Source organism: Myripristis murdjan, chromosome 5 (genome assembly GCF_902150065.1).
Source record: "Myripristis murdjan chromosome 5, fMyrMur1.1, whole genome shotgun sequence".
NCBI classification, from domain to species: Eukaryota; Metazoa; Chordata; class Actinopteri; order Holocentriformes; family Holocentridae; genus Myripristis; species Myripristis murdjan.
Window position 1 is genome coordinate 25131866 of NC_043984.1, and position 26496 is coordinate 25158361.

At 43.0% G+C, this 26496-nt stretch overlaps 1 protein-coding gene across 39 annotated transcripts in view; it reads left to right on the forward strand.

Moving 5' to 3' along the window:
* Nucleotides 1-26218, forward strand: part of celf4 (CUGBP, Elav-like family member 4) — a 73591-nt gene extending 47373 nt beyond the window's left edge. The window contains exons 3-13 of one of the 39 annotated variants that reach the window (XM_030051314.1): nucleotides 14718-14769; nucleotides 16648-16671; nucleotides 17573-17701; nucleotides 18833-18912; nucleotides 19147-19294; nucleotides 19627-19764; nucleotides 20281-20433; nucleotides 22353-22418; nucleotides 22781-22864; nucleotides 24591-24674; nucleotides 26091-26218. In XM_030051314.1, coding sequence (XP_029907174.1) covers nucleotides 14718-14769; nucleotides 16648-16671; nucleotides 17573-17701; nucleotides 18833-18912; nucleotides 19147-19294; nucleotides 19627-19764; nucleotides 20281-20433; nucleotides 22353-22418; nucleotides 22781-22864; nucleotides 24591-24674; nucleotides 26091-26218 — 1086 coding nt within the window. Of the gene's footprint in view, nucleotides 1-14717; nucleotides 14770-16647; nucleotides 16672-17572; nucleotides 17702-18832; nucleotides 18913-19146; nucleotides 19295-19625; nucleotides 19765-20280; nucleotides 20434-21164; nucleotides 21276-22352; nucleotides 22419-22780; nucleotides 22865-24590; nucleotides 24735-26090 lie in introns of all 39 variants that reach the window. The other 38 variants (XM_030051301.1, XM_030051315.1, XM_030051307.1 and 35 more) reach the window with 38 other exon arrangements.
* Nucleotides 26219-26496: the final 278 nt, after the last annotated feature.

Below are 26496 nucleotides of genomic sequence, written 5' to 3' on the forward strand. Positions count from 1 at the left end.
TATGCACTTGGATACCCATAGATTTGGTCTGGCTGAATCCCCTCACGTCCACGGGAAGTACAAACTTGCACATTTACTTATAGATTTGGATTCTGGTCTGGGAAGAAATTCTTTTTCACTCCTGTTCCGAGGTGTACAATTAGTCAGCTCCCTTCAAGGATTTTAAAGGATGTAAAAACTTGGCTGGAGCATCTGCTTCGCTATTTCTGTGTCCAATATTTTTAGGTCTGTGGGGGCAGTGAGGGTAGAGGAGAGAGCTGGAGAGATACAGTGAGATACAGTAGCAACCCAGGCAGACCAAGATTCAGTTGGCCAATGGCCAGCAAGATATTACAATCAGATATATGGTAACACAGATGGATGCACTCAGCGTAAAGAGGCTGACATATTGGCCAGCGCTGTCATAAGAATGACATAATACCTATCCTGACAGGTAATGAAAATAAAGACTGCTTCACCACAGAGTTGCATAAGCACTTTAACTTTAGCTCATGCAACGTAAAACATTACCCCTGACATATGGGATATCCCAAGGGAAGTTTTCAGAGTGGTTGGATGTTGATGTGGAGGTCTGACCATTGCAGTTGGTGCCCTCACATAATGTAGATGCAACACCGATTCCAACACTCTCAGCCGAAGCATCCTGCTGTATGGTGGCTCCTTGATGAGGAGATATTAAGTTTCCACATTTCATCAAAAAGCATCTCAGTGATCCACACTGAATGTTGTTTGCCTGACAAAATGCAAACAATATCTCCAGCCTGACAACTGCATTTTTTTAACTCCTCAAATTGTCTTTGCAAATTGATGTAAAGCAATCGGTCACTGGTCACTAAGGGCTGCAAGCTGGAAACCGTTGTTGTCCTTAAGCAAAACTAAATCTTGTGGGTTATTTGTCACAAAGACAAGCACAAATGGAGAAATGTCAAGGACTAGAGATGAGAACCCGAAAAGAACATACTTGGTGTCATTATTGGATTTGTACTTCAGCATCATGTCTTACCCCGTGCCGTGGTGGTTTATTGGGAGCACTATTTATTTATCTATTTCTGTCCCTTTTGGGAGCATTTACACATGGATTTTTACATTGTTAAGCACAAGCTGGATAAAACTCAAATTCATTTGAGTCATTTATTGCCAGTTGTAAACGGTGGTCTGTTCCACAAGATGAGATAAATACAACAAACTGCCCCATTTTGGCAATAATCCTGCAATGCAAAGCATAGGACTGAAATTTGCTGCCAGGGGAGCAGGACATGTGGTATGAGAACAGCAGCTCTGCCCAAAAGCACAACTATCCAATCTTGCATTGGGCAATGGTTAACCTGACTGACTGCTGGGAAATCTTGAGACATAATGACATTGTGAGTCTTCGTGGTTTACTTAGACTCTTGAATCATGCTGGAACACAACAATTGACCGGACTGGATCGCAGGCTGTTGAAAATGGACCAAGTAACTGTGACATCACATGTTTATGCCAGCCTGTTTGAAGCTTGGGAATGAGGATGCTGACATTTTCAACCTAGAATTTGCACAGTAGAGTAAAAGCATGGTGTTGATGGAGCCTGCAGGAAAAGCCAGGTTTAATTGCCTTAAATTGTCATAGATCATTTTTACACATAGCCTGAAGCTACTAAAGATAGTATTATTAATGTTTACATGTACTGAAATACCTGCATAATGGGATAATTACATCAAAAAGTCACAATAAACAGGAACATCATAGCAAAGAAAGTAGCTCTTTTCACTATAACTTCTTATAGGGAAAAAAAATATATTGAGGCAATATTTCTACATAGAAGACTGGCTTCAGTTTCACTGAATGCTCTCCAACCAGCCAGGAGTGTGATTAAGAAACCCAGGACTTCTGCATTGACTGAAAGAGCCAGGGTCATTTTTGTCCACCTCGTTTGGATGCGCAAATTGTAAAATCTGCACACATTACGACTGGATATTCAAAACTAGATCTGGAAGTGGTGAGGCCGGTATTATGATCTGAATCAGTATGGACATGATCCCAACCAATGCACATACAATTTCTGTAAAAAGAGGAAGAGCAAGAAAAAGTAATACAGACACAGGTTTAAATAGCCACTGCCACAGGAAGCCTGTATCAGCCATTCCCATGTGGCCATACACTGATTTGATCTCATAAAACCCAATTTTCGGAATCAGATCGCAAAAATAGCCAATAGCTAATGTCACAATTCTTTTGAGTGTGATTATGTCTGCAGTATGTAGGTCATATCCAGCACAGCCTGTACCTTTTAATGGATGCAGCGTGTGACAATAATAATAAAAGTGATAATAATAATATAAAAATAGAAGCACACTGGCAGAGAAAACAAGTTATTTCTCTAGCAGTGGTTATCCTGGCTTTTTCCTCTTCACTCCCACTTCCTCATTCATGTCTTCCTCCCTCCTCTTCCCTCTCCCCTCATGTGCCAAAAGAGAGGTAGCTGGAGATAGTTTACAGGTTCAATTTGAAGGAATTTTTCCTCCATTAATAATGAAATGGAGCTCCCTTCCTCCCTCTCTCCTCTTCTCATTTCCCTATGGAACAAACCTGCTGCTTCTCTGTCTGGTGCTGCTTAACTCTCTAATCTCCCCCTCCCTCTCTCCTCTCTCTCTCTCTCTCTCTCTCTCTCTCTCTCTCACTCACTCACTCTTGCTCAGTCTGCTCTCCTTGTGCTAAACTCTCATTTTTGCAGAAGAAAAACAGAGGTATGGACAAATGAACCAGAGGTAAATTAAATAAATGAAGGTCAGAGAGTGACAGAAGCGAGAGAGGGAGAGAGTGAAAGAGAGAGAGAGAGAGATAGTGTTGATTGACCCACACAGTAATAGCGAGTCAGATGAGAAATGATTGAGTTGGTGTGGGCTGATTTTGAATATGTGTGTCAAGTGTGAGTGTGTGTATCAGTCTTAATGCAGTGCGTGGCACAGACTGCTGTCTGTCACACAGTTTCACCTCCACTCAGAAAACCAAATAGGAGCCTTGTTGCAATTTCATTTTCAGCACCACATTCACTTTCCAAGCCACAATTTTCCCCGTGTCTTCCTTTTTTGCTTTGTTCTCTTGGCCTTTTCTTCACAGGGAGTAACAGCATTGGGGAGGGAGTGAGCTTTTGAAATGATTCTAGCGTGCAGGGATGAGGAGAATAGCTGCGTCAGTGGCTGGTGTTCGTTCATTAAAGAGGCCCCTTGTTAGACCATTGAATAGTTGAAGAGTGTCATGGCGGAATAAAGGAATGAATGAGAGTGATAAAAGGCGAAGATGAGAAATAGATTGACGTGCGGGCCGCCGCGTCCTTCACACTCAGCAGAGATGGGGGATTCTCCCTCACTGCTCTGTGTGTGTTTTCTTGTTTACTAACAGGGTGCGTGCCTGCGTGTGTGACTCTGTTAAGCAGGCTGGGACATGCGTACATGAATCCTCGCATGTGTGTGTACCGCTGCGTGCGTTCAACCATGTGTGCTTGCATATTTTTGACTCTGAGTGTGTGTGGGAGTGAGAGAACATTCACAGCGCCCACCTGGGCTCTAGCTGGGAGCCAATAGAGCTGTCTTACTGAAAAACTCCCTGTTGTTTCTTTGGCGGAGCCTAACAGGCAGATTTGGCTGTATTGCTCCCTTCCTCCTCCTCTGTTACTCCTCTCTTCTCTCTCCTCTGCTCTCCTGTCTTCTCCTCTCCTCCTCCCCTCTTCCCTTCCGTCTCATCATTTCCATTCTATATTTAATCAGACGGGGAGTGTGGGTTTGGTGATTTTTTCGCTGGGAAATTCATAAGCAAGTCTCCATGAAATGGCCTCACATGACTTCTACTTCCTGTAAAACACAGTGGTTTAAAGGAATGCTCCAGCGTTTTGAGCAAAATAGCCTTTTTCCAACGTACCTGAGACAAGATGTTTGATACTATTTTCACCTCTGTATGTTCAGTGGTTTGGTTCATATAGGTAGCATTTCGAGTCTATGGGAGTCATTGGCCTGGCTTCATCAAAGTGAAAAAATAAACCTCACGGCAACTCCGAAGCTGTTATATAAATACACATCTTGGAATTTTTTTAAAAAACGAGTCATTTAAGGAGAAGTTAGATGGTGGATAAACCGCTAAACAGATTTATCCTTCCATCTATCGCAGTGATCCGAGCACCGCTGACGAAATAGGCAGATCCAGGAAAAATGAACTTTTCCTAAAACATGTCTTGTTCTTTTTTTTTTTTTTTTTTTTTAATTCCAATATGTGTATTTCAAATACACACGATACACTGTGTAAATAAGACAGCCTCAGAGTTGCTGTAGGGTTTACCTTTATGGAGCTAGGCTAATGACTCTCATAGACCTTAAGCCTTTATGCTAAGCTAACATGAAGAGCTACCCATAGGAATCTTGTCTCAGTGGCATATTCCTCCAAATAGTGACATCATCCTGCACTAGTGGGTGCAAATTAAAATATCAGCCAATAAAATGTTCACAAATCTTTAAACATCCTCTCTTATCCACCTATCCCTTCAAATAAAATTGTGTTTCCCTTCCAAACTGATTTGGTTTGCTCCTCCTGTTTCAACGGGAAATACATCAAGTCAAGAAAGTGAGAGTCCATTCCATGGGGTCTTTAAAAGAAAATAAATGCGCCTGAAGCCTGAAATATTCCATGTCTGTGTGAAAGTGACTCTTCAGCATTCTGTCCACACAGCTGGGCCAACTGAGGAAGAGAGCTCTTGTGTGTTTGAATTTGTTTTGGTGTGTGTACGTGTGTGTGTGTGTGGCTGAGAGAGAGGGAGAGAGGGGGGAGTTGGCAGGAGTTGATCTCTCATCTGTCCAGCTCTCTCCTCCTCACCTCCTGTCACTCCAGAGCAGCGCAAAGTTTGGAGGGAGAGAGTAGAGGAGTAGAGGTTATGCATTACGTAATAGCCCCTGCAGGCTTTTAGTTAGCCATTACAGACATGCATGACACCTCTGTGCTACTTTCCTCCTCCCTCTCTCCCCTCCTCACTGTCTCTTTCTCTCTGTTTGCAACACTCTCTCTTCCATGATGCCCCCACCTCTTTCTCACTCTCTCGACTGTTAGTTACTTCTCTACTTTTCTAACCTCTCACTCTGCTTTTTCTTTCTTTTTAGTATATATAGAACTTTTAAAACTCTATCTCAGTCTCTCTTTCTCTTTCTCTCTCTCTCTCTCTCTCCTTTTTTCTCTTTTCGATGCAAGGGCATGCTATGGCGAGTGACAGCCCATTACAGCACCATCTCCTCACCCCCTAACCTCATGAGACAGAGACAAGTGTAGGACAATTTGTGTGAGGGTGCATGTGAGTGTGAGTGTGTGTGCATGTGTGTGTACATGTGCCTGTGTGTGAATGTATATATATGTATGTGCGTGTGAACATACTAAAGTGCTTCATTTTCTTGATGAGTATAACTGCAGTTTTACGCTCCAGTGTTTGTGTATATTTTTGTGTGGTGGCAGTGTGAGATATTTCATATGTATGTGCACATCTCTCTCTCTCTCTCTCTCTCTCTCTCTCTCTCTCTCTCTCTCTCTCTCTCTCTCTCTCTCTCTCTCTCACTAACACTCTCTCACACATACACAGAGAGAGACTCAAAGCCCAGCAATATGTGGCTCATGAATACTCCTGCAGCAATTACGGAAAACCCGCTCATCGTCTATGCAGCGCGGTGACGGCTAGAGAAAGGACAAAAGTTGTGGGGGGATGAGCAAGAAAAGTATTCTGCCCAGTTCAGAATGTGACAGCTTTTGAACTTGTTTTTCATTTTTTTATTCATTAGATAAGTGAAAAGCAAAAATCCAGTGATGGCATGCCAGTAGCAGCCATGATTTATGTCCACCTCTGGAAAGAGAAAAGTAGAATTTATGGCTTTCTCGTCTGGCCTAATCTTCACTATATGCTGCACAGCTCAGGCGATGCAGTAAGTTTAGAGAGGAAAGAGAGAGAGGGAGAGAGAGAGAGAGAGAGAGAGGCTGAAAAATGTCCTCTACACTCTTTCTGGTTAGCTCTCTTTTTTCTTTCTCTCTCTCACTTACTAACCAACTCTATCACATTCTCGGCTTTTTTTTTTTTTTTTTTTTCATCACCCACAAAAGGCACATACATGGGTGTGCACAGACACACATTTTTGGCAGTTTTGGCACACACACTCAGAGCTTAAACACATGCACGCACATATGCAGCCACATCTCATCACACATATGCAGGTATACTGCGCACATGAACGCACAGAGAGAGGCATACACTTACAGCCGCTCAGTCCCTCCTCACGACACCTTCACTTTTCCCTTGCACCAATTTTCTCACATTTCTTTATTATCTCTGTCTTCGCCTCTTTCTTTCTCCCACTGCCTCGCTCCGCACCTCCGCCCTCAACCGCCTCCACGTATAGATCCTTTCTTTTTATAGTTGAAGCTATAGTCCCCATGGCAACATCAGAGTTGTTGATTGCTGAGGTGCTGTACGTCTAATTATGTAACTTTCGCGAAGGGATGTGCGTGCGCCGTGTGTGTGTGTGTGTGTGTGTGTGTGCGTGTGTGTGTTTGTTTGTGTGTGTGTGTGCGTGCACTGTAGCCTATTTGTTTCTCACTCCAGCACTGTCCTTCATTAGCAACGCCTCTGTTTTTTTTTTCATGGATCAAGTCGTGATGTGATACTGGTAATCACTCTATGTTCAAGGCTTGAGAAGGAGATTTTTTTTTTTTTTTTTTTTTTTTTTTTTACTGTCGCCTGCAATGCTTTGTCACATGCAGCGAAATGAAATGAAAGTGGCAAGCACATGCTAAATGGAATGTGAGATATATATATAAATTTGTCTGCGTGATTCTGTGTATGTGAGTGATGGAGGAAGCTTGCACATCTGTCTTGTGATTGTGTATGCGTTTGTGTGTGCATGTCATTTGCACATGCGGGTGAAGTGTGTGAGGTTATAGTGTGTGTACAAGTGCATACGCATGTTGCAGGCGGGCATGTTTGCACAGGCTATAACAGGTTTTGACGGGGTAAAATCATGTGGAGGTGCAGGCGGTGTACTATTTATATCTCGTTATGGTGTGACAACAGAATTCTCAACCGTTGATTTCTATTAAAGTATAGAAAGCGTAAACGGCGTCTCACTCTACACTGATTCTTATCCAGGTAGAGCACTGAAAAGATGCAGATAAAATAAAACATGCAGTAACTTACTGTGAAATACCCATGATTTCACACTTACACTCCTTTACCGTATTTTATGTATCACACATTCCTAAAGAAGGAAAAAAAAAACAAATAAAACAAAAAAAGGAAGAGCAATATGAAAAAGTCGAGCAAGAACAAAGAGGACAAAAAAGAAGAACACTGCCATTTGCATCTCAACTTCTCATTCAAAACTGGTCGAAAGCCCTCCCACTACTGTAAGTGTTCAGATTGCTTGCCAGGGAAAAGGAGAAAAGCGAGAGAGCTTACTTCCAAACAGGAGGAGATAAAGAAGAGGTGGGCTGGTGTGAAATGGATCAAACAATGGATGTGAGAAAAGGATTGCTGTTCTCAACCCATCGCAGGCAAAAGAGGAAGGAGTGGAGGAGGAGTGGGTGTGTGTGATAACTTGCAATTTTGAAAACGTTTTGTAACTAGTTTTCGACAACAGTAGGTCTCATTTTAAAAGTTATAGGAAGTATTCCAAGAGCTCTAAATTCAGTAATGTTAAAGCAAGAGAAAGGGAGATAAAGAGGAAAGATAAAAGCATTGAGATAAAGAAAGATAAAGAAGAAAGACGATTAAGTCAATTTAAAGAAAGCGGGAATCAGGTGTTTCCTGTGTGTGTTTGTGTCTGTCATTCTCTGTTTTCATGTAAATGCCCCGTTCAGTATGTGAAAGCCATGTTGATGAAAGAATCAGTGATGATCAGAGTGCTGGACAGGCAGGGCTGCCTCCTTTTGTGATCTTTGTGTGTTTCACTTTCATCAGGTTTGGTGGAGACACAGTGATCTCACTAGACACTACTGGGACAGCAGCACCACAGAGCAAGCAGTAGCATATACAAACAGGCTGAAAAAGATAGCGACTGCATTCCTACGCAGTTGCTGTGAACCCAATTTTAGGGTTAAGTTAGGTATAGTCTTTCATATTGAATTTGCATCTGATTGTTTCAGGGCGTAGAGTGTTTTTTAAGTTGGCTGTAGCACAGTTTAACAAACTACTTTTGCCGTTCACATAGCTTGATAACAGTTATCCAGCCTTCACATCAGTGCAATTATTTCCCATGCAACTTTGAAAAAGCACACACAGATAAAGAAGCAAAAGAGAAATGTGTGCAAGAAGTATGTGTGTAGGCTTGAGCCCTTTGTGTGTGTGTGTGTGTGTTTGTGTGTATGCATTAGCAGTGTTATAGCCCTGTGTGCTGGCCTTGATACGTCTAGGTTTCACAGTGTCTCTCACATGTGTACAGCATGTGCTTGTGCCCTGGCCATCACTTATCCAACCAGAAACAGAAAAAAACGTGCGCAGAAAGCTTTTAAAATTGCCACAGTCAAATACATTTCCACAGCAAATCAGACTGTAACAAGCCTTTACAAACATTTGGCATGGATGTTTATTGTTAGGACTAAGTTTTGGCCCAGCACTTCATCATCTCACAACGTTTCAAACATAAGGAAATATTGATAAATGAGGGCCAATGTCTCATTACCCATAATGCACACTGCAACCATATCATCGTTCTACTAGCCACCGCAGTGCTGCAGCGTAACAGCCAGAAAAAGCACAGGCTGTGCCAATTCATAATTCATCTGGATGCTTTTTTATTTAGTATTTATTTTGCTCCTGCCCGCCATGAGTGACTGCAGCGTGCCACTCACTCCCAGCCCAAACAACTTGGACAAGCCACCATGTTCTCAAAGAATATTCGCCTCTTCCTTGACCTGCCGTGAAAGACACCGACCGTCTCTGTGTGTCTGCGAGGAGGAGAAGCGATAGTGGAGGAAAAGAGATTTGGGTTTTTTGCTTTATGGCAATGTTAGTCTCACACTCATAGAAATTGATCTCTCCACACTATGTTTCACTTTAACATCAGTAGAAAGAGATTTGGCATTAGCTGTATGTCAAGATGAACTACAGGGGAGAAAAACATCCAGTGAGATGTGTACTGTAGAAGTTGATGGAGGTTTTCTTCAATCACAGTAACCCAGGACTGAAGAAGTGCCGGTCTTATGAGAGAGAGAAGCCCTCTTGGGACACAGCAGAGCGAGGATGAGGTAGACAAGGGGAAAGCAGCCTAAGTGCCCAGATGAAGTGATGGGAGTGAAACACAAAGGGGATTTGTCCATCCATCAGCTCTGGAGTGCATATCGACACCACTATACCTCCTTGAAAGTTGTTGTCAGTTACTTGGTGCTGAAATACTGTCATTCCGATGCCATGCTCCAGAAAATTGGAACAGCTATATAATGGCTAACGAGCAGGTGGGGAATAATAAGCTTTGAAGTTGGCATAACTGTGTTAATGAAATGAGTAATAAGTCTGCGTATCAATATAACATCATCATTTTTGCAGCAGGTTGCCCTCTTTGTGACACCTCACATGGAGAACTGCATTAAGTATCTGCTCAAATATTTCTAGTTATTGCAGCTAAGCATGTCATTTAGCTTTTCTTTCTTTTTTTTTTTCTCCATACAAGGGCCCAGTTTCCCAAAAGCATTTCAGGGTTATAACCATATTTGTTCAGCTAATGTTTCCACTGGCATGCTTCCATCCCAAGATGATTGTAGTGCATGCTGCGATACTTGGGGAGAGCAGGTCCAGGTCGAGTGCCAGTGGTTCATTTGACAGTATGAGTAAAGGCCTATTTGGTTACACTTAGACCAAGTGATATGGGCTCCTGCACAGTGTCCTCAACATGTGGAAGCTCTCTCCCCTTCAAATGTTTGCTGTCATGTTCTGGCAAGAAAGAGTAAATTCATGTATATGGATGACAGTGAAGTACACTGTTGAACATTGAGCACAAAATAACCCAAATACCTCAGCATTCAAAGGGGACAGAGACAGACCAAAAGAGATTGGATGGAAAAGGGAAAAAAGCGCTCGGCAGCAGAATGTAAAATAGACTGAATTTTGACAATAGTAGTGGAGGAATATTATGAAGGCAGCCTTCCTTGCTTCCCTGAGAGAGTTTCATGGAGTGCTTTCTCACTGTGATAATGAAATGACCTGGCCTGCACTGTTCCACTCTCTCTCTCAAAAACACATCCGCTCGGCTAGGGTGAAAATGAGAAAATCCTACCTCCTCTCCTGAGTTTGGTAAAGCGTACTTTCAATATTCTTTCTTCACAGACAATGATGGGAGTGTGAGTGAGTGTGAATGTATTTCATGTGTGTGTGTGTGTGTGTGTGTGTGTGTGTGTGTGCATGCATGCGTTCGTGCGTGCGTGCATGCGTGCGTGCGTGTATGTGTGTGTGTGTGTGTATGTGCCGGCATATGCCTCCATGCATATTTTCTGCATGCATGCATGTATTGGTTTATATGTGTATGGTTTTGAACACTGCGCCGGTATTTGGTTTCAAACAACTTGTAATATACTATATTTGAAGCACATTTGACATAACAAGGTACTGTACAGAAATTCAGTAGATATAAATCCCATACAGTTGTCATCATAACATTGTTTTTGTAACTTCATTTTTGTGGCTCGCACACTGAGTGAAATCAATACCAGAAACCGCAAAACTACTTCTAACTCAGATCAAGGGCTTCAATTTTGTCCCATTTCAAGGTGGAATCCAATATAACAAAATATAGTCTCAAACTGTTTTGGGCTAATCTTGTGGGCCTTGCTAGACACCCAGGCCTTACTAGAATGACTCAGAAGAATGACTCACCAGTTTGGAATAGCACTGACTGCATGCAGCCCATGTATTCCCTCAGCTTCTAGTTAGCAGGGAATCTATGGCAGCACTGAGGCAGAGCGCATTGTCATTGAGTTACATAATCAACAGAGAAGTGTGGCAAGAGTGTGTGCCTGTGTGTGTAGCTGCAGTTCTCTCCAAGCTGTCGATCATGTGGTATACCAAGGCCATCTAAAACAAGGCTGCTGAGGTGGACTTTCAGCAACAATGGAGCTTAGCCCGTGCTTGTGCGTGCAAATGTCTGTGCACGTACCGTATGTGTGTGTGTGTGTGTGTGTGTGTGTGTGTCTGTGAGTGCTGTGTGTGCTTCTGAAGGCATATGTGTGGGAGACTAGGTCGCTGCATTTACAAGGCTGTGGAGAAAAAGCACACTACTGCCAAGTGTGCATATTGAGGGATGAGCCAAGTTACTGCATGTGTTTTCTCACAAGTATGCAGTTGCATAGCCACTGTGACTGTATATATTTATTTAACCGGTTGCGTGTTCTCATGCTCGCTTGGATGCTTAGACCTACCTATTTGTTTCCTTTTGTATGTAAGCACATGTGGGGTGCATATGTGTGTGTGCACAGGCGTGGATATCCGGATGGCTTACTTATTTGTGTCCATTTGTGCGTGCATATGTGTTTGTTTGTGCGTGTATGCCTATTTGCATGTGTGCTTATCTGTGCCTTTTTGTGGAGATGGAGACGGTCTAGTTTCTCAGGGAAGAGCATTTACTGGTGCTGGGCTTTCAGAGCTAGCTGCACTGACTGAGTGTGTTATAGGTTTCTGCTGCTCAATGCTGCCATCTAGCTTTGGCCAGCACCACCTCAGACATCCTAGGGGAGCTATCCATGGTAGTCTGCGTCTGGTTTTAACAACTGTTCTGGGATCAGATGTCCAGTGGGCCGGCGCTAACTTACCACATTACGAGCAGGACGATAAAACTGACCTTGAAGCAGTTTATGGGCTTGTGATAATGGAAACTACCGATAGAGAGCCTATGATACTCCACTCAGGCTCTCAGTGACACAGAAACCAATGTTTTAATCACTTAACATTAATGTGAACTGCATCTAACAATTTATGAGCAGTCATTTTCCCCTCTGTTTAAATGGCAATGATGACAGAAGAGATGGTTGACCCACACATAGACTATGAAGCCTCTTTATAGTGTGATAGACCTTTACACATGAAATCCTCAAGAATCATAATTTTCTGATAGATTTCAATTTTTTTTAAAGAAATGTTTTTGTTTGTTGTTTTTTTTCAAGACAAAGTTATTCACCTTCCAGTCAAAGAACTCTCAGGATATAGTGTCAGTGCAGAGCGAAATTAAAACCCAAGAAAATCACACATACCCATAATTCAGTGCTATAAACTGTGCAGGTTAACACCGGCACTGGCATATAAAACCACAAGAGGTGGAACACAATTAGGTCAGATTGAGGCCAGACCATTTGTATGGGTCAGGGTAAAAGTGCTCATATGTATGCAGGCTTATAGGCCCCCTGGGAGCATTGGGCTGACCTTGTCCCATGCTCTGATCTATGTCCTCATCTACCCTTCTTTCCTCTCTCTCTCTCTCCCTCTCTCTCTCTCTCTCTCTTTCCTATCCGCTTCCTTTTTACCACCACATTTCTCTGTGCACTGCCGTTTTTCACTCCTCTTTTCTGTCTCAATCCCCCTTTTTAATCAGTTTCTCTTCTCTCTCACCCTGCTGAGTTTCACCCTCTCTGTTCTTGCTCTCTCACTTTCCTATCTCACCCTTTTTTTCTACCACTTTAACTTCCCCCTCCACTCTGCCTTTTACTTTTTACTAATTTCTTTAACTCCCTCTTTTTCCACTGCCTATTATTTTTACCCCCTCTCGTTCTCTTTCCATATCAACAGCCAGTGTGATAAATAATGCATCACAATACATTAAAAACATTAGTGGGGCTCTCTTGGCTGTCTAAGACAGGGAGAAGTGTAGGGAGAGGAAGGAGGGGGTAACTCCATCTTAAATGCATGTTTTGGAGAATGAATTGATTTTGCAGTAGCCGTGGAAGAGTGTGAGAGAGGGTGAAGGTCCCAGTATCCCCTGTGTTTGCATAATGGCATTGCGTCTTCAAATCCAAATGTTTTGTTTTTATAGCATTATATTCATCTGAAAGCTATCTGACTCATAAAGAGGATGACTTTATGAGCTAAATCAAAAGAAAACACTTTATGACATTAAACAAAACACTTATGCTCCATCACACAGGGCCCTGACCTTTCCCTCCTCCCCATTTCATCCTCCTCTGCTTCTGTCCTCTCCCCTCTTTGGGCATCTTACCTCATCTCCTTGATCTCCTGTTTTCTCCTCTTCTCCTGTCTCCCTCTCTACTCTACTCTCTCCTTCTCCTCCTCGTCCTCCTCTTCCCTTTCCCCCTCCTCCCCTCCTCCATTCCTCCTGGCAGCGTGGCGATTGGCATTATTAAAAATTGATTGGCGGCGAGCGTTTAGCAGGGTGGCGAGGTGGGGAGGGAGGGTTTGACAGGCAGGAGTGAAATGAAAGCAGGGCCTCAGCGGACACACTGTGGAAAGGTCTCACTGGGGGGACAGGCCAGGATGTGTGTTTGAGCGTGTGTGTGTGTGTTTGAAACGTCACGCATGATGCTATGTGGATACTCAGAATGTGTGTTGATTTTGGTGTGTGTATGTGTACAGGAGAAGGAGCTGTTTGTGTTTATCCAATATGTATATGTCACATACCTGTCAACTTTACGCTGCGAAAAAAGAGAGATTTTCTCAGGAACTGGCTTGTTGCCTGTCCTCGGTGCCCCCCACCCCCATATAGGCTCATCCAACACCGCAGATGAACAGACGAAAATAAATAAACAGACAAAAAACTGAAGAACTGAACTGAAATTAGTTAATGCATCTTAATTTTATGTGGTAGCTGACCATAACTTTTAATACCAACATAGCATGAGCATACTACATAATGTCCAAAATAATATTAGAAAAATATTTATCTCAGTTTACATGGTAAAATATTGCCTTCTCCTCATACCAAGTACACACACTGCTAGCAAACAAGTGTGAGAGTGAATTGACATGAGTTTTCTCATATATTTATTGCGTCATACGAACATGTGCAGAAGAGCTCTGCAAAACGGTGAAATAAAAATATCCAACATCTCAAATGTACAATATGCCGCATACATTTTCATTGTGGGTCAACTGGTTTTCAAGTGATTTTGATGATGACATTTGATGTAGGTCGCCAGGAACTAACTGGATTCAAAATGTTTGCCAGAGGACAGGTCACTAAGGGGAGAAGGGGTTAAAAAAAAAGGGACAGGTGTGATGTCATGACCCTGAGTATACCAAATCCTCTGTACATGTAACACATGACAATGCCACACTCCTGCATGCACAGGCAGGCACAGGAAGGAGACACACTCAGGCTCTGTTGTCCTAGAGTTACCTCTGTCAGCCTCCTTCCATCCCTCTCTCTATCCTCCTCCTCATCCTTCTCCTTATCCCTCTTTCCAGCCCTTCTCTCGCCTTTCATCTCAGATCAAATAATATTTCCCCCCCATATTCCCAACCAGCTATTCCCCCAATGGCTATAAGCGTTACAGCTTTTGAGATTTTCTAGACACTTTACCAGCAAATTTGGCTCAGTGAATTTTGGAAAGTTTTTTCGGGTAAAAGCATGTGCCGTGCCATGAGCAGATGATGCTAACCTCTTTCTCTTTGTCTCTTGTTTTTTTTCTCCCTTCTCTCTCCTCTTCTTGCTGTTCTGTTATTTCTCTGGCTTCCCTCTCTTTTCACTTCCCTCTCTCTCTCTCCTTCTGTCTCACTATCACAGATGAACAGACCTATCCAGGTGAAGCCAGCAGACAGTGAGAGTCGAGGAGGTATGCCGGTTTTACTTCCTTCAATCCCTATGTCCTTCCTTACTGCCTCCCTTATTTCCTTCCTCCTTCCATTGTTCCAGTCCTATAAACATTCTGCCTGTGTGTATCAGCCTCACCATTATCTGTCCCATTAGACGATGCCCTGTACCTCGACGCAGGCTGACAGCACGGCCTTGCTGGACCCTCCAGTATTCAGAACACATTATATAAACGGCGTGTTTCCTCAGCAATGTTGGCCAGCACTGCCTCTAGCTCCTTTCTTGGAGTTTCATCATACGCGCACATGCATGTGCATGCACACACAGTCTGGATACACACAAACACACGTGCTGTCGTGCCTTAGGGGAGGACTCATCACTTATTTCTGTCAAAGATTTTTAGCAGCGCTGCGCAACAATGACAAAAATTCCCATTTGACTAATATCACAAGGATGTGTCAACAAAATCAATTGTGGGCTCAAATGAATCTATGGACTGCACTGAAATGAGAGTGGAAGTCCAATAGTCTGGTGTTTGTGTGTGTGTGTGTGTGTGTGTGTGTGTGTGTGTGCGCGCGCATGGTACTTCTATATTGACAGCTACGATAGGGTGAGGCACATTTTCTGTGTCTAGACTTTTAGTGACTGGCTCTTGACATGAGTCAATAAACTGTACAGGGGAGGATTGATGCGGTTTGACTGATTTTGACTGTAGTGTTTGAAACTTTGCAATTGTTAATACAATGAGCACCGGAGAGATTATTCAATGAGAGTAAGGGGGGACACAGAGAGAGAGGGAGATAAGTGAAAAAGAGGAAATAGAGCATGCAAGGAGTTGAAGGTTGATATGGAAGAGAGGCATACGGACCGAGAGAGAAAGTCAAGGAAGGAGAGAGAGAAAGAGAGATTGCAAGGCTTCCTCCTCTGTTTAGTTTGGTCATTCTCTAAGTATGATTGATGGAGCTGGAGGGAACAGAGGCAAGCACTCACAGTAGGGAGAGGAAAGGCAGGGCAATGCAGGACTTTGATACCTCCGTCTGTTTGTGGGTCTATGTCTTCAGCCCACTTGTGTCCTCCCTATCCTTGCCCTTATCTCTTTCTTCTCTCTACCCCCCTTCTTTCCCAAACTTTGTTTCCGTCCTGCATGTGTCCTTCCTTTGTCCTTCTCCCTCTGCCTTAGTTTTTACTCTCAGATGTGAATGCAAAGTTAGACTTTGTACTGCTAAACTGTAACACAGCTATTGTGAAAAGAATAACGGCGGGGCAAAAATCTAAAATGTATCCCTATAGCATGAGTAAGTTAAGCGTCGATTGTTTTTTAGTATTCTTTCTTAAGAGCTCGTGCCTTCTAAATATTGTAGTAGAGGGATATCAAGAAAGGTCATGTACTGGTCAAGGTGTGTGTGTGTGTGTGTGAGTGAGTGAGAGAGAGCGAGAGAGAGAGAGAGAGAGAGAGAGAGAGAGCAGTTTTAGCAGTCTTTGAGACTGGCCCTTCTTGGTGTGAAGGGATTTGATCTCTAGCTGAATATGTTTGTGTGTGTGTGTGTGTGTGTTGTGTTAGTCCTTTCCCAAAGAGAGATGTAATGTTTATCGGTGCCTTCTCTGGGGAACCGTAAAGGCTTTGGCTACCAATGAGGTATATACTGTGTGTGTGTGTGTGTGTGTGTGTGTGTGTGTGTGTGTGTGTGTGTGTGTGTGTGTGTGTGTGTGTGAGTGTGTGTGTGTGTGTGTGTGTGTGTGTGTGCGTCTATATGGTGGAGGTGGGGGGTCAGAGGGAGACTTCAAGATTTGTGTGTGTGTGTGTGTGTGTGTGTGTGTGTGTGTGTGTGTGTGTATGTGTGTGTGTAAGTGTGTGTGTGTGTGTGTGTGTGTGTGTGTGTCCTCCACCCCTGATGTGCACTCTACTCTTGTAAACACTCCCCCCCCAGTGCAAGGCCAGAGCGCAGATTAGTCTTGTTGACTCGGCAAGGACACCCTGTCAGGCGGAGGCAGCAGGGAACGGACCCTAAGCATGCGCACACCCACACCCACACACACACATACACATATACACACATGTTAATTCACAGAGCACATTCACAGGCAAATACACTGAGGCTCATTAATTTCCCGATATATACATCCATTCTCACAAAGCACAAGCTCACATGCTGCATAACGTAATAACGTGCAGGCTCACATGCCAACACATCTGCTGCCGTCGTGCACTACCACACTTTCACCTTCTGCCTGGGAATTTCCTTCAATCATTCAGTCCGTCATCCAGTCGCTCAATATCCCTGTCAAACACTGACACTAGTGAACCAATGCTGAACTGGAATCTGTCCTTATTTTATTATTTATGAACTATATAATTCCTGCGATCGCTGGTATCTGTGACTGGTTTGGTGCAAACATTTTAATTGTTAATACAAACCTAATTTGTGTATTCCAAGTGGAGCTGAACTCCAATGATATTAATGTATTCGGATAGCCAATACTCTGGAAAAATAAGTGGGATTGAAAAAAATGAATGAAAAAAAAAATGAAACACTGAAAATCAAAATAGAATATGATACTGAAACCTAAAGTCATGTTCATAACATAATGTAAATGAATTGGAAGATAGCATGTTATTGCATGGTATGATGTTGTCACAAAAAAAAAAAAAAAAAATCAACTGTGTTTTGCATCAACACAAATGTGCAAGGCCAAAAAATGATACCACAAATTTATTCCACTAGTAGTAGCCTTATAGTAGTACTACTATTATTTCATTGGTGATTTATCTTTACTTGGGATTTCACCATGTGGATCCTCTGATCTTGACCTACGTCTTTTCCTTTTAGAAGACAGAAAACTCTTTGTGGGCATGCTCAACAAGCAGCAGTCAGAAGACGACGTGCGGCGCCTTTTCGAGTCGTTCGGCAGCATTGAGGAGTGCACCATCCTCAGAGGTCCCGACGGAAACAGCAAAGGTGAGTCTATAGGGGTTTACAGCTGTGAGCCTGCGGACTTTTTCACAGGCTACTGCACAGAATTGATTTGGCCTTTTGAAGTTGGTGACTTTGCAAAGTTCACCTTAACAACTTTATGTTGAGCGATGTCAAAGCGGGCTCTATTGCAAATCAACAGATGAGCGGTTACATAAGACTCTTTAGATTCAAAATTTCAACAGCAAATGCCATCAGAAAGCTTTGTCACAGGGATGAGAGGGACAAGCCCCCAGACTCTCCACAGATGAACCCCATTAACCTCATGAGTCAACCTACATGTCTCTGTTTGCCTTACAAAGTTTGTCAGGAAAAAAATATATTTTCTCCAAGGCAATTCATCAACAACCTCTCTTGGCCTGAGAGCGAAAGAGGGGCAGAGCGAGAGAGAAAAAAAACATGTCAACATCTAACCTAAGTCAACCTCCTCATTAACCGTTGGGCTTCATGTCATGCCAGAAAAGTTGTCCTTTCAAAACATTGTCAGAGTGCTACACAAGTTCACTGCATGAAGTTCATCAGCGGGCTTAGCAGCCAATCAATGTGGCCTGATGATAACTAAGCCTGATGATTACAGTGAGCTTGATCATTCCGATTCCTCCGTGAAGCTCCATTAACGAGGCCTCATCAGCCGGCTTACTCGGCTAAGTGGGCTTTAGCTCGATAATTACTGGGAACTTGATCATTCAAATTCATCAACAGGGCTTGTCAATAGTAAGCGACACCAGAACGCGGTGGCATTTTAAGCCCCATCAGAGGATCCCAAACTTGTTAATGGTGTCAGAGTGGCATGTTTAGTCTGCTTATTGACCAATGATCAACACTGATGCGGCTCTCTCCAGCAAAAAGAGCTTCATTTACTAAATGCTTTGTAACAGTAACACTGTATGAAGCTTGTCCTGCTTGGAAAACATTAAGTAAATTGGTCTTTGAGCACAGAAGTGTTGCTGGCAGTGCAGGCAGTGATACTTTGTATTTGGTGCACTGCACAGAACTACTTTGAGGATGGAATTGTAACACCGTTTTGACCATCTTTATTTCCTTTTCTTCATTCTTTTCAATCATTTCCTTCACTTACTTATTTTCTCTTCCCTCTGTCTTCCCTCTCTTCCTCAGGCTGTGCATTTGTAAAATACTCCTCTCATGCTGAAGCTCAGGCAGCCATCAGTGCACTACATGGCAGCCAGACAATGCCTGTGAGTACACTGCGTGTGTGTGTGTGTGTGTGTGTGCGCGCGCATATACATGAAGGTTTATTTCAGAGGGAGTGAGTGTCACGTAGCGCTTAAATGCTTTCATCCTCCAAGCGTGTGTGTGCATGCGTGTAAGTGCAAGTGTGAGCATGTTTCCATTGGAACACAATAACATTTCCTGCCTGCAACGTGTGTGTATGTGTATGTGTATGTGTGTGCGTGTGTGTGGGTACGCAGGGTGCCTCATCCAGTCTGGTGGTGAAGTTCGCCGACACGGATAAGGAGCGCACCATCCGCCGTATGCAGCAGATGGCTGGTCAGATGGGCATCTTCAACCCTATGGCCCTTCAGTTTGGAGCCTACGGAGCCTACGCTCAGGCAAGACGCCCCACAAAACGCTTCTTTTATCCACGATTATTTATTTATCAACTTTGAAAAATCTAATTTAAGGAACCACAGAGCGCCTGAAAAAGAGTGCTGATATCTGGCACGTTAACTTGGAACGGTGATAAACATGGGCACCCTCCAGCCAGTAACAAACCAGTATACCCCAGGATGTGGCACAAAATGCCCTTATAAATATTGATATGGGAACACAGGGATAATTTAGTTTATACCCAATAGTCACTGTTCTACAATAACTCTAGTTTTTTCTCATCTTTCCCTTTATGTTTTTTTCTCTTTGCTCTCATCTTTCACTCCCCTCCACCCTGCAGGTGCAGCAGCAGGCAGCGTTGATGGCATCCGTAGGCCAGGGAGGCTACCTCAGTCCCATGGCAGCCTTTGCTGCTGCCCAGATGCAGCACATGGCCACCATCAATGGCCTCCCTGGAGCACCACTGACCCCCACGTCAGGTAACAGTGTTGAGAGGTCAAAGGTTGAGGTCTCTACCATGGCATTTTGGAGAATTAATAAAGTAGCAATGAATGCAGTGTATTTAGTCTGGCATACTTCCTCATGCAGTATTTTCTAACTGTGTCTACATGGGTTAAAGAGATGCAAACCAACAAAAGCATTATGGCCTAACAACCTATCATCTGCAACAAATGTTACATAATTGGTGGTCATTTGATATCATCAACACAATATTCACTATTCTCATTCAATATGTCTAAGACTCGCATCTAATGGTTATTGTGTCACAATAAGGAGCAGACTGGGGCAAGAAATCAGCCCTGACATTTAGTGTCTTCTCTGGCCCACTGGACCGGCCCCTCTGACATTTGCAACAATTGCTAGATGGCCAAGCTGGGCCTGGCAATAATATAGCAAAACTTCTGGAAAAATACAGTGGAATACTTAATCTCTCTCTCTGTCTCTCTCTCTCTCTCTCTCTCGCTCTCCTCTTCCATTCTCCCTGTCTCCCTCAGGTGGCAGTACACCTCCCGGCATCAGTGCACCTACAGTGACCAGCATCCCCTCCCCAATTACTGTGAATGGTTTCACCGGTCTGCCGCCCCCACAAGCAAATGGACAGCCACCAGCAGAGGCTGTCTTCACCAATGGGATACATCCTTACCCTGGTAAATCTGATGAATGATACATATGCACATGCACACACGTACACAACCAAACACTCAGGGATACATGTTAATGTGACCGTCATCCTCCAAAATGTTTGATTCAGTGTTTCTTACAGTCTAAAACTCTATTAAATGGGACATTTTGAAGGAAACCATTGCTACATGAAAATGGCATGGCAAAGGGCTGACTTTCAAAGAAAAAAAGTCAGTTCCCACACACACACCTTTTCACCTCTGCATTGATTTATTCAAGGGAGCCAGTCAACGTTTCAGCTGCAAGAACCCGTCTTGAGAAAGGTTCTTGCAACTGCGTCTTGTATTTTGGAACTGATTTTCTTCTTTGGAATTGGATCTCCAGGGACTTTGATTCTCTGCACCACACAAGAAACTAAGCAAAATGCTGTGCATGTTGCCTTCTACCTTAAATACTGACTCTAAAATGACACTTGAATAAAAAGAAAATTCAACACATTCGTCGCAACAGGACAGAAAAAAGGCTGCATGTTGTTGGCTTACAGACGTAAATGACCTCAAAGCATGTCCAGGAGGCTGAGGCAAGACGAATGTGGCCCAAAGACAGTGAGCATGTCGAGGAGATGTGTGTTTGGCAAGGTGCTTTTGGGCTGCTGGAGCCTATGTTTGTCTCATTAGCCGCGGCTAGTACCTCACTGGTTTTGTCTGTGAAGAGGTGGAAGAAAAATTGTTTCCTTTCTCCACTCTTGTCTCCCCAGTGTTGCAGGAGGTGGTTTTTAGGGAGGACTCGGAGAAAAACGGCTTGGGCGTGGCTCCACGGAGTTGTTTTGGGGTTCAGGGTGGCTGCTTCCTCTCCTCTCTCTCTGAAGGTAGCGGATCCCCCCCTTGACCCCCATCCCCCCTCTCTTCTGTACCTCCCTTGCTATCAGAACCGTTTTCCAGTGTTGCTGTTAGTCCTGAGTGTACTCATGTGGTTTCTAGTGACGATGGGGTTGTTATCGGTGTGTGTTTGTGTGTGCGTGTGTGTGCGTAGGCATGCGTGTGTGCATTTTCTCAGTGGTGTGCTTATTGTGCATGTTTGTGTAGTGTTGGGTATTTATGTCGTGTAGCACGGCATCTGTGGTAGCTGCTGCTGTGTGTACTACGTCGGGTGAATTTTCAGCCATTTAGGATCTCATACTGGCTTTTTTGTTTTTAATAACTGTTTAACTTTACATGTGACCCTTATGAAGTGATGACAGCAACAGGTGCATCTAGAGTTGTAAATGTATTATCTTGCATTTGTACGCACAGTATAATTGTCAGAGAGTGAAATCTATTTTTTTTTTATTTATGTATTTATTTTTTTTGTAAGGATCTGTAAGAATTGTGTGTAAGTGCTATTGGTGTAGGGCACCTTTTTATGGCGATGGTGGCACCATGTTATCACGTTTTGTTTTGTATTTGTTTTGGGGTTTGTTTTTAACCGTGGTCTTCAACGTTTTACTGTTTTTTTTTTCTTTTTAATTTCAAGAAAAATGAGCAAGTCCTGAAATGCTTTAAAACAAAAGAAACAAAAGGTAAAGTGCACATGCAGCAAGAGAGATGGAGAATTATATTCCTCGCACACTGACAACGAAGCGAGTTGACACAGCGTTGCTCGGCTCTCTAACCTTTCTACTTTTCCACCCTTGTCTGTTCCTCTTTCCATCGCCTCTCCTTCCGTCCCTCCTCCCTCCTCCCTCCCTCCCTTGTTATATATTACCCTCGCCCTCCACCATGCCATCTCCTCCCTCCCTCCATCTACATTCTCCCTCTGTCTCTCGCCCACTTTCTCTGTCTCATCTCTTTCACCCTGCCTGGCTCGCACCTTAACCCCCACCCCCCACCCCTTCCCTTCCCTCTCTCCATCCCTCCATCCCTTCATGCTCCCCTGCTATTCTCTCTCTGTCTCTCTGTCGGAGCAGCTCAGAGTCCCACTGCAGCTGATCCTCTCCAGCAGGCTTACACAGGAGTCCAGCAGTATGCAGGTCTGTCTGTCACTCTCACTGGAGCACTGGTGTGTGTGTATGTGTGTGTGTGCGTGTGTTTGTGTGTGTGTAAGAGATAGGGGGGAAAAGATAAAAATCCATCTTTGTTTGAATTTGAATTTTGTTCATGTAACATTAAGTGTGTTGGTTGGACAACATCAATTTATTCTCCCCGCCGTGTATTGTGTGTGTTTGTGTGTGGAACACGTGGACTCTATTGTCTGTGTTATCTGATCAATTGCCTGTTGTGCCTCTGCATATATCACAGATTGTTTGTGTGTGTGTGTGTGTGTGTGTGTGTGTGTGCGCGCACACGTGCATCCTCTGGTTATGACCGTTATCTGATCTGTGGTGTGTGTGTGTCTCAGCAGCCTACCCCGCTGCATACGGCCAGATCAGCCAGGCCTTCCCCCAGCCTCCACCTATCATTCCACAGCAGCAACGAGAAGGTAATGCACATCCACACACACACACACACACACACACGCACACACACACATTGGCAGACCAGCATACACTAATCTGCATGAGTGCATGAGCGCACCCACATTTCACATTTCAAGCATTTAGCTGACAATCTTATCCACACAGCAAATATTTGTTCCCTTTCACTTCTTGTGTGTGCCTTTTATGCAGTTGTTATAGTGTCCTGCAATGAACCACTGAACCACACCCACTTTAAAAAAAAAATCCCAGCAAGTCATCGTCATTCTTCACTCTGTTTTCAAGAGGCCTCTTGCCAGTAAGCATTGCTGAAAGTGTTGGGCACGAGCACAGGGATTTAGTTTACATGGGCAAAGCTGATTGGTAACTGGGCTGACCAGGTGGCAATAACCTGGTTCCAGTCATGTTAAAAACAATCCAAGGATGTTAGTTTCAGGTTAAATAATGAGGCAGAGAAAAAGAACATGTAGAACATCAGGCAATGCTGCCGTGACTCTCCTCGGCGGCTGTAGAATAACTAATGTTACGACCAATACTGAGTGTTTCAGACAAAGCTGTAAACCTACTCAAGAACCCAATGACCTCTGGGCTATTCAAGCTTGGGACTTTACTGCCCCCTTGTGGGAACAAACAAACAAAAAGATATATATATATATATATATATATATATATATATATATATATATATATATATATATATATATATACATATATAAAATAATAGTCACAGCTGTCGAGTTCCAAAGTTTACCATAGGAGTATTACATTCCTGCTCTTATTCAGAGACTTAAAATGAGTGAGGGTTTAGTATGTTACTGTGGTGCGGTGTTGAACCTGCTTTTTTGTCCTTTATGGATGATCAGTCAAACTGTGAAGCCACCATGCCACCTGAGCACCCAAAATTACTGTCAACTAATACCTGATAACCTGTGGGCTCAGATAAATTTTCTCTATTCCTCTCTTTCCTCCATTTTTTTCAACCCACTGAGGACGAGTATGATTTCACTTGGCTCAGGAAAATATATTTCAGTTTGAATTCTCTGGAGTCTCTCAGTTAAAATTTGGGAAGATCAAGGGCCAGAAACTGGTAATGTAATAAATTAAAAGAACAGGAGCAGGGTTTCCAAGCAGAAAAATTAATTTAATAGAAATAATTGTGTCACAATTAACAGAGGCAGAACATCTCTATTGAAAAAAAAAAAAAGCACAAAGGCACAAATACCAGGCAATGTCTCTCTCAGGCACTGTGCTACACTGTTTAGGATGTTTTCACAAGTTTATACCTGAATCCTTTTTGTATTTATGTGTTTGTTTATTTTTTATAATTTATTTTTGTTCTGCTTGTTTTGGAAGATGTGCCACCCCTGTTCATTTTTATCAGCTGGACACAATTACTTCTAATAAATTGGTCTTTCTGCATGCTAGGAAGACCTGCCAATGTTTTTCTCTCATGCTCAGGAGTTCAGCATTCTCAAAATGTTGAAATCCTTCCAAAAAGTACTGTAATACCCCTAAATCGAGAAACAGAAGCTGCTGTATTCTCCCTGTTCTTTTATTGTCTGCCTCCTTCGCTTTCTTGGTTTTCTGTTACTTGTATCATCTCCTTTCTGTCATCGCTGAACTTTCCGTCGTCGCTCCCCCATCTCTCTCCATGTTTCTCTCTCTCTGACCCTTTCCCCTCTTCTCTCTCTCTCTCTCTCTCTCTTTCTGTTTCTTCTTCTCTGTGTGCAGGGCCAGAGGGTTGCAACCTGTTCATCTACCACCTCCCTCAGGAGTTTGGGGATGGAGAGCTGATGCAGATGTTCCTGCCTTTCGGTAATGTCATCTCCTCCAAAGTGTTTGTGGATCGGGCGACAAACCAAAGTAAATGCTTTGGTGGGTAAAAACGAATAAAACCAAAAGATTATTGATTATTTATTCTGATTATTCTTTTACTAATCACCTTCTTCACTGCAGCCAACAACCCCCTGCCCCCCAACATCTGCTTAAAAAAATCATTGAAAACTAAAGACTAGGATGTGTGAAAGCTGGTCACTCCTGAGAGAGGAGGAATGGAGAATCGCTCTGTCTTGGGAGATTGCTATTAATTATTGAAGCACTGCTCTTTTTAACCTGCAATAATTAATTTTTTATTCTCATAAACATCCCAATAATCATTACAAATGATGTACCTCTTGCTCAAAAGTCACACTGAACTGAAGAACAGAAATTGGAGGAAAAATGAGTTCTGTTTTAATGTCATATTTACACAGTTACTTTGTCATTTGGTCCTACATGACGAGAGTGCAAATTAATTGCGGGTATCAGTCTTTGAAGCTGGTGGGTGGCACTTAATTTCTGTTCCCAACTTAGAGCAGTGCATATTCTGAGAACAGTTGCCGTGGCACGTCAAGAGATATTATTTGACTCTACATGCCACTGAGAGAACAATTTAGATGAACCCATAATTACATGGTAAACTATAAAAGGAAAGCATGATATTACTCACATAATATAGAAGTTCTGACAGCGCATGCAAATTGTTTGATGGAGAGTTCCTAAGTTATAACCCACGTTGGAAATGGCTTTTTTTCTATATATCAATTTACAATGTAAATATTGAATTCATCATTTTCTAACCTTTATCTTTTTAAGGTGCAGGTGTTATTTTGAGATTCGATTGCTCTCCGGTGGTTTATTATTCATGTTTATTCATGTGCGTGAAATACCAGAACCCAAAAGTAGCAAAACCTATCGCCAAGTTCATTGTGTGATTCTGGTTGCATGCTGCTTTCTCTGTTATTATTGTGATCCTATAGTTGTTGTTATGATGTCTGTAACATCTTGCCGAAATGTATTCTGTAATAGCTTTATTGCACCTTTCGTAAGTATCGTTCATATTTGTAATGACTATATTTGAATTAATATCTTCACTCCCTAGATTGAAATTGACTACAGTGACTAAATACAAACCACACACTCTCATCAAAGTTGCAATAAAGTTAACAAAATTAATGCTTACGACAGGATTTGTTGTTGATAAAAAAAAAAAACTTTAATGCTACTGTTAGCTTTTCATGTACTGATAAAATGATTGTATTCTCCTCATAGTTTTAGAATTATTTGTAACCTTTGCAAGTGTGGGCAAACATTTTGAAACCTATCCTCATTGTCCAGTTTTTTTTAGAAGTCCTGTCAGCTTCATCTAACCCACATCCTTCTTTATCCTCTCTCTCTCAACTTGTTCCCCAGGATTTGTGAGCTTCGACAACCCAGGTAGTGCCCAGGCTGCCATCCAGTCAATGAACGGCTTTCAGATCGGCATGAAGAGACTCAAGGTGCAGCTGAAGAGGCCAAAGGACGCCAACCGCCCCTACTAGCCCCCGCCCCACCCAGCCGCCCCCGTCCTGGGGGCTGGGGCAGCCGCTGCGCACAGGGAAAGACAGGTCAGCCATCAGACTCGGCTCAGCTGCTGAGCCCCTGGAAACATTTGTTCTCACTTTCGCGTGATAGGTGATTAAGTGAACCAACACACCTCTCGCCACTAACAAATATATTGATGAAAACAGAAATGGCAGGCCCATTTATAGAACCACATGACATGGTTTCAGTAACCTTTTATAAATGTCATAAAACATTTGCACATGCTTAATAACTG